Below are 13,160 nucleotides of genomic sequence, written 5' to 3' on the forward strand. Positions count from 1 at the left end.
AAACAGTGATCTTAAATAAGTTTAAATATTTTTTTTGTTTTTCTCTTTATTCCCAGAACCAAAAACAATAATAACAACAAAGTCCCTCCTACCTAAAATAAAACTTAATAAGAAACTGGAATTTGATTTTTATTAAAAATCATCTCAAAGGTACATTTTTAGTTTTTTAAAATATCCAATTAGGCTTTTAAAAATATCAAATTAGCAAATAGGTTAGAAGCACAGATTCTGAAGCCAGATTTCCTTGGTTAGCATCCCAGCTCCACCACTTACTAGTTATGTGTCCCTAGGCAAGTTACTTAATGTCTGTGTGCCTCCTTTTCCTCATCTGTAAAGTGGGAATTACTAATAGTATCTATCTATTATGATGATTTGAAAAGCAAATATAAAGTGCTTTGAATAGTGCTTGCCCACATAAAGGTTATTTAAGTGTCACTTAAGTAAGTAAATAAATAATGCTTTAGATATCATTTACTATTATCACCAATCTTTGATAAAGGCAAAATTTTCAAATCTGATGTCCAAATAAAATAGAAATCTAAGTTTTAAGGCTTGTTATCCAAATTTAGCATAAATCTCCCTCCATTCTAACCTTCAACCTATTCCCTTCCTCATGCTATTCTTTCTCCACCAAGCCATCCACATGTGAACATGTGTGCCTTGCATTATGTTGACTGTTCTTAACTCTTCCCTCTCAGCAAAACAAGAAAAGCAAGATTGAGAGATGAAACTCTAGGTAATAGAGTTAACAGCACTGTTCATGATTACCTAGAGCAAAGGCAAGGTGAGCAGACAGTATTTCCTTCAGTGAAAACCCAGAGCACACCTCATTCCTGTGGTGAGGGTTTTAGCACGAATTGTACCCATTTCGTGATGCATAATGACCTGCTACCAAACTTTCCATTGACTAGTTGGTTAAGCTACTTAACTTCATTGTTTGCCTCTGATCCCTCATCTGTAAACTGGGGGTTAATAGACTATGCTGTGAGTTAATACATATAAATGAGTTAATACATATAAAGTGCCTACATATGCATGGTTAAAGCAAGAAGTATCATGAATATGGGCTATTATTATTTTGTAGGAATAAGTCGTTTCCGTTTGAGCATTGCATTTCCTTTAGGGTTTATTGCAAATAACTATATGACTAAGTAAAAAGGGGATGGGGTGGGGGCGGGAGTTTGAAGCCGAGGGACTTCGAGAGAAGCTGATAACCGCGTAGAAGGGCAAAATCTGTCCTAAATTTCCCGGAATAAACTTTTTAGCATGGTAATCGGATCAGAATCCCACTGGACAGCAATTTCCATACAAAGCCGCTAGCATCTGAAGCGAGGTCCTCAGAATCCAGCGGCAGGAGACATTTCGACACTGGCAAGCTAGAAGAGGGGCCTCAGCACAGGTGCTACTAAATGCCCCAAGAGTTGGTTCGGCGGCCTCCAAGCTCAGAGAGACGCCTTCACCCTGTGAGGTGTGTCTATGCTTCTCCACTGCGCGGCTCCAGCAGCGGTACCGAGCAGCAGCTGGCAATCTCACCAGTCAGTCACACAGGAGACCAGAAGCTGTCGCCGCTGCGGGCGCGGAGAACTAGCACCCAACTCTATAGCTCGGGGGCGTGGCTCGCGCGGAGGCCCCACCCAGCCATCTCCATTGGCTGCGGCTGCCCGGGGGCGGGGCCAGCGCACAGGGGTGCGAGATCGCGCAGCTCCGCGGGGACGCGGGTCCATGGGGAGAAGAAGCCCAGGTGGGTGAGGAGCAAGAGCCGGTGCCAGGGAAGCCCCGTCTGGGGGCCATGGAGGGAGAGGTGAGGCTGCCGCCCGGGGAGTCCTGCCGAGAAGGTGAGTGCCTGCCCCGAGCCTGGGGACCTGGCGTCTGGCTGGCGATGAGACCAGGTGGGCGGCCTCGGGTAGTTGCGGAGACGGGAAAGAGATACACCAAGTCCTAACGCATTTGTTCACGCATTTATTCATTCAGCCAGCGTGGCAACAACTATTTATTAGTGCCTACAATATGCCAAACTCTGTGGGAAAGCCTGAGTCAGTCGAACAAAACATACGTGGCTCCCACTCTGGTCCGGAAAGCAGGTCCATGTAAATTACAGCGTGCTGAGTCTTGTGACGGCAATACTCAGGATACTTTGGGAATACTCCCATGTCTCGCCTGAGGTGGACGCTCCCACTGACTCAGACTCACTTCCAGAGTCCACGGTCGACGTCGCCCCGTGGGCAGAGGGCGTGCCCGGGAACTTGGCAGGAGTCCCGTGTTGTGCCCTGAGCTGGCTCCGCGAGGGTCAGACACCGTGGAAGGTCAGGCGCTACGGAGCGTGCTGGACCTGCCCGGGCCACCCACATCTCTCTTCTTCGAGATGAAAACGTCTCTTGCCCCATTAGCCTAGCGTCTGACTCGTTCTGTCAACTTCTTTTGGGGCCGCTTAAAGAGAGAGCCTGCCGGGAAAGAAGACGGGAACTGGTCTCAGTCTTTTGTAGGTTTCTCACTGCTCGCTGGGCTGGAGTTTCAGCTTCTACCGGAGCCCAGATATTTACAACACTGGCAGACTTTCCACAGTCACTAGAGGCAAGTGAGCCCTCATAAAAGTAGAACCCAAGGACGGAAATGAGGGTAGAGGGGTGCGATGGGAAGGGTCTGTATCAACCTGAAATGACTGTTTCCACGGTGTCAAGGGGAAAGCCGGTTTTTAATTTATCTGATGGCATAAAGACGAAGAGGACAGTGAGGAGTGTGACAAGAATTATACCTTTCCAAACTTGCTGGCAACTTCTCGATCTTCTCTCCTCTTGGCTCCTCCAGCTTATTCTATGATGCAGAAAGTTAAAAATAATAATAATAAGTCAGTGAACTAGTCAAAAGTCAAAACTATGGCGAGAGAGAAGAGACACACACTCAAAGAGAAAATGCCTGAACAATTCACAAACTTTAAAAGCTGAGATTTTGGAAGTGGTTACTAAGGTAGCTGAATCTAGATTTCCTAGAGAGTTAGGTTGTGTGACCTTTGTCAAAATAATTCATAAACCAGTAAGTCAGAATGTTACTAATCTATCCACCATTGTTTACCCAAGGATCTATAAGGAGGGTGTGTGAGTTACACCAACTTGTTTGAACTTCAGATGTTTTTCCTGCTTTGCTAATACATTTAGTTCCAACAAGAAATATTCAAGCTCAATACTTAATAACCTGTGGTTAATTGTGGTAATTGCGTGAGAGACTGGTGGGAAAGACTTCAGAGAACTCAGAATCCACGTTATCAGTAGTGGTGGAAAGAGGGCTTTGGCATCAGACATCTTCTCAGCTATGATTTAGCCTCCTTGGGTCTTTCCTCATCCATAAATTGAGAATAATTCCTACAGTTTACAGTTATGAGGAATAGATGCAGGCGGGATTACATATGAAGCACACAGTTCAGATTCTGACATGGAATAAAGACTCAGTTTTTAATTTATTCATTCAAATAAGAAGAGATCCATGTGCCAGGCATTGGCTTAGGGGCTAATGCAAAGGAATTTGCAAGATAGTCTGGCCCTAGACTTTAGGACCATGTCCTTTCTTCCATGCAGCTTACTGTCTAGATAACAGATAATATTCAAGAAACAAATTAATAAAAAAAGGACAAGAATGGTGAGTGTCATGGATAATGTATTGAGAGAATTGTGATGGTCAGACAGGATACTCAGGGAAGGCCCGTTAGAGAAAGTAGCATGTGAGCTGAGACCCAAATTACGAAGAGTCCATCATGAGATCTGAGGATAGAGCATTCTAGCTGGACTTCCATGAAGAAAAAGTTAACCCCACAGTGTAGCTTTTACTTTTAAAACCATAGATGCTTCAAAAGGCCTTGTAATCCAAAATTGTCTCAAAAACTAAATTTAAACATATATGAGAGATTTTTATTTAGATTTTTTATATGTCACCTAGCCTACAGATCCGAATTTATTCCAACAACCAATAGAGCTTTATTAACATGAATATATGACACCATGAAAATAGACTATAAAAAATATACCTACCCATCACCTGTGAAGCACCAACTGCATGAAGATCATGGGCTAGGGGACACAAAGGTCAGAAAGACTGGGCTATAAGGAAGACAAACATGTATATTCCAGTATATCTTCTTGGGAGTTCTGACCTGGCCTGGCATTAGGGACAGTAAGTTGGAGGTTGAGAGGGATCCAATGGTTTTCGAAGTTTTCTTTGTCTGAGTGAGCCACTTTCCCAGGGTGCAGCCAGCTAGCAGAGTGAAAAATGACATGGTTGGTATTTAGAGCTGATTCAGCCTGACTTCATGGTTTTGAAAGGAGAAAATTAAGGAAGTTTAAAAGCTTAAAAACAAGTTGTTTTTCCAGCCTTTCATAGATTTCCTAAGTGCAGAAATTCAAAAGTGCTTAAAGGTAGTAAAAAATCTCTACTAAAGGTTGTTTAGAAAACAATATGCTATTAATTGTTTAGTTTAATATTTAATATGAACTATACACAATTGTTTTTTTAAAAGCTTGATATAAATGCATGTTTATTGAGATATTATTCTTTAGGTTCCCTTCCTGCATCTTTAGTCTTCGAACATTGTTTTTATTTTATTTCAAGGGAATTTTATCTTAACAATTTAGTAACTTTGGTAATATACAGATTGTAAAGTGTGAAAACAGCAGTTTATGTAGGAAATCTGATGGTTAACAGTCTTAGAGTATCTGGCTTCCGAACACACTGATGGTGGGATGATCTTGTTTAGAGATACAAGATTTTAACTTTGTTTTAATCGACAGTATCTTTTCAATTTTATTTTGGTTAATTGAAATAATAGGCTCCTTCCCCAACCCTATCAGAGTTGATACGTAGATATGTCAAATGTACTCAAAATTATTCTTATTCTGCTTCTAATTTTCTTTAAGTTATTTCTCACTCCCATTCTGCTCTTCTTATTCCTGTTCATTTGTTTCTCTCACTGAAATCATCAGCTCCGTGAGAACAGAGACCTATTCACCTGCCTTGTTGATCACTATCTTGCCAGTTCCTAGAACAGGGCCTACCTAGCACACAGGAAGTGCTCAATAAGAATTTGCTGAGTGTCGAATATATGAATGACTAACATAGTGCCTTGCATGGTAGGTGTTCAACAACTATTTTCTTGAGCGAATGAATGAAATAGCTATACAAATACAATGCTATTATTAAGCCATAATTAAACTGTAAGAAGAAGTTTGTTTGATTGGCAGTATTAAATAGGACGATATGATGGGACATGGCTGAGAGGTTTCTTAGACTGGGAAGCCAGAGAAGGCCTTCGTAAGGAGTTGGCATTTTAAATGAGAGCTCAGTGCCGAGAAGGAGTGAGCTATGCCTGCCACTACTCCACAACTCAGGCTAAGTAAGGACTATTTAAAAGCTTTAAGGTGAGAAGGAACTTAGCCTATTAAAGGAAAAAACAAAAACAAAAACAAAAACAATAGTAGGTTATAAAAGGAGGTTACAGAGGTAGTTGGAGGCAAGATTCTTTAGGTCCTTGTCAACTGTTGTGGGAATTTTGGATTTTTTCTGAATAAGAAGGGAAGCCATTATAGAATTTTGGAAGGCAAAATGACAAGATTGGACCTACTTATTTAAAGGCTCATTTCACCTGATCTTGTCTCCTACTACTCTTTAATTTCATCTCTCACCCCAGCCAGCTTGGCTGATTACAGTTCCTTCTACCCCTCAAGCAAATTTCTGCCTCAGGATTTTTGTATTTCCTTTTAGCAGAGAGGTTTTTCTGTTTAATGTTTTTGTTTTTGTTTTTTTAAATATTCCTTTATGCTTCTTTTACTGCTTTCCATGGCACTCAGAATATTATGCAGTTATTAGTTCACTTGTCTTATTTCCCCTCATTAAAATGAATATGAGAAAGCAGGAATTTTCTTTTGTTCACTGTTGTATCCCCAACTCTTTGAAAATACCTGACAGATAATAGATATTCAATAAATATTTGTTGAATCAATGAGTGAAAAGACTAGTGTTGTTTCAGAAAGGGAGGGGGAGAGAGAGAGGGCTACAATATAGTGTCAGAGGTGTACAAGCTTCAAAGCATGTAAAGCTTTTAAAAGAGTACAGGATTAGCAGTTTAGATTTTGTTATAATTGCAAGAAAAATTTATGGAGGTGGGGATTAAGCAGAGAAGTGACATAATCTGATTCATACTGGCTGACATCTGGAGAATAAGTTATAGGGGACATAAAGAGATTTTATTCATTCTTTTCTTTGCTGATATGAATAGGCAGGTGTATCAGTCAGCTATTGCTACATAAGACTCAGTGGCTAAAACAACAATCATATATTCTTGCTTATATGTCTGTACTTGAGCTGATGGTTGACTGATCTGGACTAGATTCACTTGGTGTGTCTGCATCAGGCTACATGTTTACCTTGGTTTGGCTCCTTCATGTTCCCTGATCACCCCATGTGTTTTCATTCTGGGAGCTCAGTCTAAAGGGGTGTGAGCTCCTCAGAGAAGCCCTATTCCTGACAAACACAGAGGTGCAAGAGAGGAAACCTAACACATGACCACATTTGGAGCTTCTCTCATATCACCTCTGCTGATGTCCCATGAGCCACCAACTCACTTCCTTCCCAGCATCAGGGGAAAAATATTCTGCCTGCATCATGAGAGTAAGGGAGTGACTATTTGCTGAGTAATAATACAAACTGACATATAGAATAGACAGTGAGACAATGATTTCCTCACACTAATATCTTGCAGTGACTTCTTGGAAACCAGATATCTTACTTCATGTAATAAACTGGATAATTTAAATTATAATTCTCTATAAGCAAATTGTACTTGAAAAAAATATTCAAAGCATTTCATCTTTGTGTAAACATTAATAATAATTTTCAACTGGCTTTTTTTGTACTTTATGTTTTTACTTTTCTGAAATAGAAAGAATACTAGCCTGGGAATTGGGTTATTTGGCCCTGATTTTGGCCGTTACATGACTTTAGCAAGTCACTTAATATTTTGGCTTCAGTTTCTTTAAAATGTCTTCCAACTATGAGTGCCTTTGAGTTTAGAGCTGGTCCATCAGCAACATTTATGAGCTAATCAGGATTGTCAGTAAATTACTCTGGGAGCAAAGATAGCTTATAATCAAACCACCAAATTATAGAAGGCATATTCAGAACCATCAAGTCATTTTTAAGATTAGGAACTTGAAGCCAAGAGTGATTACTCAACTTGTCCATGATTATAGATAGTAATAGAGCTTAAAGGGAAAGTTATATAATCCAAAGGAAATGTAACATTTTTAAGTTGCGTATAACTAAACATTCACACCTAGACATAGAAGATAGGTATTAAGTCAAACCATATGAAACTGCTATTTTTGTAGGGTCAAAAATTGTCAAATGTAAGTTACATATGGTTCAACATAATTGAGAACATTAGCAGTACTGTTTGTAAAAGCAAAAACACTATAAAATGCCCAAATGTTTACCAACTATAAAATAGAAAAATTAATTGTGAGATAGTCACACAGGAGAATTCTGTAGAATAGCGGGGGGACGGGGAGGGGAATAAACCCTATGCATCTACAAAGCCATATGCATCTACATAGATAAGTCTCAAAAACAAGCAAGTCGCTAAAGAGTACATATTGTATGGTTACATTTTTATATGTGCAACAAGAACAAAACTAAATAGTTTACTATTTGAAGATGTAATCATATAGGAGAAATAACCTTTTTTAAAGTAAAGGAATGTTAAGCAGAAAACTGGGATAGTTGTTACCTCCAAGGTATAATGTTTTATTTCTTAAATTGGGTGGTTGATTCATTGGTGTATTGAATTATTTTTCTTTATAATTGAACATATTTTCTAAATATCAATTATTCAATATTTAGGAAAATAAATAATAAAAACATCAGAAAAAGTAATGTATGCTGCCTGCTGGCAGGAATATAAATTGGTATAGTCACTTTATAGGCCCAGCACTCTTAAGCTGTGCAACTCTGCTATCTGGTATAGTCACTTTAGAGGGCTATTGACAATGTTTATTAAAATGAGAAATGATAAATATAATAGATTTTCTCTTTCTGTATTTAATATGAAATTTGGATTAAGCTCCCTGTATAATTATTTTGCTTACTCAAATCTTAAAAAGATTTGATTTTGAGATCTTTCTGATTCCTCCGAAACGCTCCAAAGTTCCTGCCCACACATTTACTTCACCATCTCTCCCCATCTGTGCCACACTCCACACCCACTAACTAACTCACCATTCACTCCCTTCCTCTCTCACTTCCTCCTTCAGTCATATCTGCTTCAGGCTCTCTCCTTAACATGAACCCAAAACATAAAACAATTTAAGTTCTAAAGTCAGTAATTAGACAAGATTTTTATTGTTTTTCCTGCCATAAAACATGCAGCATTAATGTCTGCCACTTACAATGAGACCTTACAAAATACAACAAAGATCATTTGCTCTCCCTTATCACCCTCTGCCCCCACACCCCCTAAAATGTCAGAAACATTTTGCTATGTCAACAGCTTAGAAAGAATATTGTTTCACTGGAATGAGATCCACCCACACTGTTTTCAGAGATGAAGTTTTGGAATGGTTATGGTAACTACATAGTAAGTGACACTAACGCAGCCACGGAATTCACTGAAGTCAAGTCAGATGTTTTCTCAGGAATTAACATAATCGAAATTCTTACTATAAAAATGACTTTCCATTCTTAGGGTTTAGATGAGATGAATAGTGCCTAGACTTTCATGCAAACTCTCTCATATTTAAATGATGACAACTAAAGAAATTTAAAAAAATTTTAAGAACCCGTGTGGGCCACACTCAACATGTCCACAGGCCTGTGGACCACCTACTACTGGGTGCTTGCTTTCATGTGGTGAAAACCAGTGTTTCAATGCTGTCCACTCAAGTTTCTTTTTCTTGCCAAAAGGAAGTAAACATGAATGCATCTCCCCTTCGTTTGTTGACATTTGCTTCCTTTTTTCCAGGCTACAAGCTGTCTCTGGTTTGTCCAAACTCCTCCCAGGCTTGGTGTGAGATCACAAATGTGTCACAGCTGCTGGCTTCTCCTGTCCTCTACAGGGACCTGAATTCCAGCCTAACCAACTTGAGCATTTCTGCAAACGTAGAAGACAAATACAGTCTTTATGTGGGCCTGGTACTGGCAGTAAGTTCCAGTATTTTTATTGGCTCCAGCTTCATATTGAAGAAGAAGGGCCTCTTGCAACTGGCCAACAAGGGCGTTACTAGAGCTGGTAAGAAACAGATGCAACTAAGGAATTCAAGTTTCTAACTGAAGAAATAATCCTACTGTAAGATTATAATGCTATAATAATAATATTTTCCAGTCTCTATTTATCTTAGCCTCTATCTTCATTCTTAGCAATTTTCTTCTCAGTAGTTTACAGGAATTGAGCCAGCTGTGTCTCCTTTACAGAGAGACTAAAATTCTTGCTTCATGAGGTTGGAGTGTGGTCTGGGTTCTTCTTTCATAGCTTTAGTCTGCAATTTCAGGAGTCAGAGTCAGATCATGCTTCTGTCCTGCGTGAAACCCATCAGTGGCTTTTCTTTGCACTCAGAATACAATCTAAACATCTTTCCACAGACTCTGACCTCCTGCATTAAATGGCTCCTGCTACCTCCCAGCTTCATCTTCTGCTACATTCCCAGTTGCCTACTTTTCTGGTTCCTGGGGTATACCAAGTTCTTTCCCACCTCAAGGTCATTTCTCTTGGGCTGAAACTCCCTTCTCCCTGCCCTTTATTTGGCTGACTCATCCTTGAGATCTCAGCTTAAATATCGCCTGAGAAAGGCTCTCATTGACCATCCTGTCTGGGCAAGTCTCCCTCACCACCACACTGTTATTCTCTGTCATTGTGCTAATGGTTTCCTTCATTGTACCTAGAATAATTTGTCATTGTACATTTATTGTTTATTTATGTGTCGTTACAGGTTTACTTGTTTATTGATAGTGATTCACAAGAACAGGAACCTTCCCTAGGATAGTGTTTGGCACTCAGTAAATACTTGTTAAATCAATAAGTGGATAGCAATAGAATTAGGTTACTATTAATAGTGACATTTCACATGTTGAGTAGCTCTGCTTGACTATTCTTCATTAACTATGAATTTCCTATTTATTCTTATCAAGAATAATATCATAAAATAACTCAGTATTATTCTAAGGTTCATATTGGAAATTAAGCAACTATGAATTGTGCAAACAAGTTTATAAGAGAATACTATTAAGGGAATATTTGCGCTATCAGAAAATAAAACATGCTATCTTAATTAAAACAGTTTGGCTTTTAAAAACATAGACAAAATAATAAAAGATAATTCAAAACTTATAAGGTGACCCAAATACATACAACATTTTAATGTGTGATTTTTTAAAATACCATTTAAATCCACTGGAGAAAGAGTGAATTATTCAATCAAAAGTATTTAGATAGTTGGCAAAAATTAGAGGAGAAAAATATAAAAGTTCGACTTTTTACCACTCATCAAAATAAATTCTACATAGTTTAGAATTAAATTTAAAATGAAATATTTTTTTAAAAAAACTAAAAGAAGGTCTTTGTATGCATAAATGTAAAGGAAGAATCTAGTCTAAGGAAGATATTATCTGGATTGACAAAAAAAAAAATCCTATATAAAAACACCTTTAACTGAAAGTAAAAAGGAAATGACATATGGGGAAGAAATTTCAAATTATATGAAAAAGAGTAGTTAAAATCCACAATATTTAAAGAGCAACTATAGTCAATAAGAAAAAGATTAGTGCCCTAGAAGAAAATTGGCAAAGTATATAAACAACAAACACACAAATTAAGAAATGCAAGTGACCAACAAACGTACATAAATAAATGCTATTTCATCCAAAGAAATACCAACTATATAACAATAAGCTCCTAGGTTGTTGTCTACCATTTTAACAAAGTATTTGTTTTTCCTTTATCTTTATAGATAAAGATTATCCAAAGATAATCCTCTATGTTAGTAAGAGACTTTGGAAAATAAGTAGCCCTTCCAAACATTTCTAGAGGCAGTATAAATGGGTACAAATGTTCCTGAGAGCAATTTGAGAAAGCTTAAAGATCTTAATGTCTTAAAACCTAGTAATTCCGCTTTTAGAAATTTATCTTAATAAGTGAACAAGGATGCTACCTGGATTTACATACCAGGATATTTAAGAGTTTTATATAATGAGAACAATACTAGAAACATTATATATATATATATATATATATATATATATATATATATAATGTTTGGTCTCTTACAGGTTAAATAATAATGTTATGCCAGATTTTGGTATATTAAACTATTAAGGACATGAAAAAGTATTTATGATATATTATTAAGTTTTTAAAGACAGATTATGAGATCATATTGCAATATGATTCCAATTTAGTCATTTGCAAATTTTATAAGGAGAAAATCCCAAATATAGTTAACTACCTTAATCTTTACAGCTAATATATCCTGCTTAGTTTAACTATAATAATTAGAAAGGTCAAATTCATAGGGTTAAATATATTAAAATTGACAAGAAAATTCAATTTTTATAGCAAACATAACAATGATTTAGGAAATAAAATCATAGGAAATCATAGGAAAGCTTTCTGTCCTTTTCAGAAGACAAAATACAAATTTAATTTTATGATGTCAGAGTAGAGAATGAAGTCCAGCTGTCTAATGCTCATTACTCTCTGACTGACTGTCCATAATCTCAAAAGTTCTTAAGTCAACCATCTTCTTCCCTTTAAGGTCCTCATTAGGTATCGATGTAATTTATGGTTTTGTGTCTTCAATTTTAACTGTTGCTGAAACAAAGTATTTAGAACTTATAATACTCTATATCCACACCTCTGAATGGCATAAATATAGTGATGATTAAATAAACTTCTTCTGCAAATGAAAAACTTACTTTCTGTAGAAATCAAAGTCGACCAATAGAAAGTGTTAGAAAATCTTTGGAAATGACCAAATAAATAAGCTGAAAGATCACATATACTGACTCGGCCTTAAGTCTGGCCTTTTCCAGTCATATTCCGGTACCTTTCCTAGACGGCAGTTCTCCAAACTTTCTTCCTCCACTTTATAACTTAATTTTAATTTTTATTATTTTCCTAGGACAAGGTGGACATTCTTACCTCAAGGAATGGCTCTGGTGGGCAGGATTACTCTCAAGTAAGTCCCTAATGCTGAGAATAGTATTTGCTTATAAAATGATAAATAAATTACATGGAACCGTTCAACATTAATTAATTTATCTTCCTGATAAGGATGGCATTTAAGTCTAGAAACATTTGTGTAGCTATAATATATTGTCTTATATGTAAAATAAGTCGTATATATTTAGAATTAATTTTTACCCTCCCTCCCCTACCCCCATGTTCTCAATACTCTCTTAGAATGCAAAGAAAAAATTAACCTTTGAAATATTATATTTTATCACAGATTTCTTCACTTATATTCTTTTTTCCGTAATGATTGAGGAAAATGCTTTCTTTCCACATCTTCCCAGCTCCTAATTCAAATCTATGACTATTCTAACTGCCTGTTTTTTAAGGAATGGGTACATTTTTCTGGCCGAGACCAAAACATGGATAAATTAAAGTCACTCTGGCTGCATAGCACTGAACAAATGAAGAGAAGATGAAAGTCGTCAGCATCCACCTTCCTCCTAGACTTGCCCAGAGAATTAAATGAGACTCTGTAGGATATGAAAGCACTTTCTAAATGCTAAGGCGCTGTCCAAAGAGAAGGCAGTGTTATCTCTCTCAGGCATTTTTGCAGATTTCTATCTCTCTCCTAACACCTCTGAACTTTCTTAAATTCCAAACCTAAAACTGCCAAAGAAAGGACCTCATAAATTGTAGTTTCACAGCATTTGCTAGTCATCTCCTTCTGCAGCCAGAATCCTTAAAACTTTCATTTATTTTCCCATACGAAGTAACGCATTTCAGTATTTGTGAGATTCTGTTGTAAGAAGGAATTGGAATACTTTTCTTAAATAAGTGGTGGATTTTAAGTGGTGGAGGTAATGAATAAAAATAACTTATATACTCTTTTAGTTTTGAAGGTGTTTTCATATCTGTTTTATTACTTCATTTGAATAAAAGTTGACAAGGACTGTAAGAG

The 13,160-nt window shown here is 37.3% G+C and overlaps 1 protein-coding gene across 1 annotated transcript in view; it reads left to right on the top strand.

The window, feature by feature from the left end:
- Window positions 1–1,697: 1,697 nt before the first annotated feature.
- Window positions 1,698–13,160, top strand: part of NIPAL1 (NIPA like domain containing 1) — a 15,283-nt gene continuing 3,820 nt past the window's right edge. The window contains exons 1-3 of the mRNA XM_023532242.1: window positions 1,698–1,835; window positions 8,999–9,265; window positions 12,150–12,206. Coding sequence (XP_023388010.1) covers window positions 1,790–1,835; window positions 8,999–9,265; window positions 12,150–12,206 — 370 coding nt within the window. The 5' untranslated portion in view covers window positions 1,698–1,789. The remainder of the gene's footprint in view (window positions 1,836–8,998; window positions 9,266–12,149; window positions 12,207–13,160) is intronic.

This window comes from Pteropus vampyrus, unplaced genomic scaffold (assembly GCF_000151845.1).
Source record: "Pteropus vampyrus isolate Shadow unplaced genomic scaffold, Pvam_2.0 Scaffold79, whole genome shotgun sequence".
Taxonomy (NCBI): domain Eukaryota; kingdom Metazoa; phylum Chordata; class Mammalia; order Chiroptera; family Pteropodidae; genus Pteropus; species Pteropus vampyrus.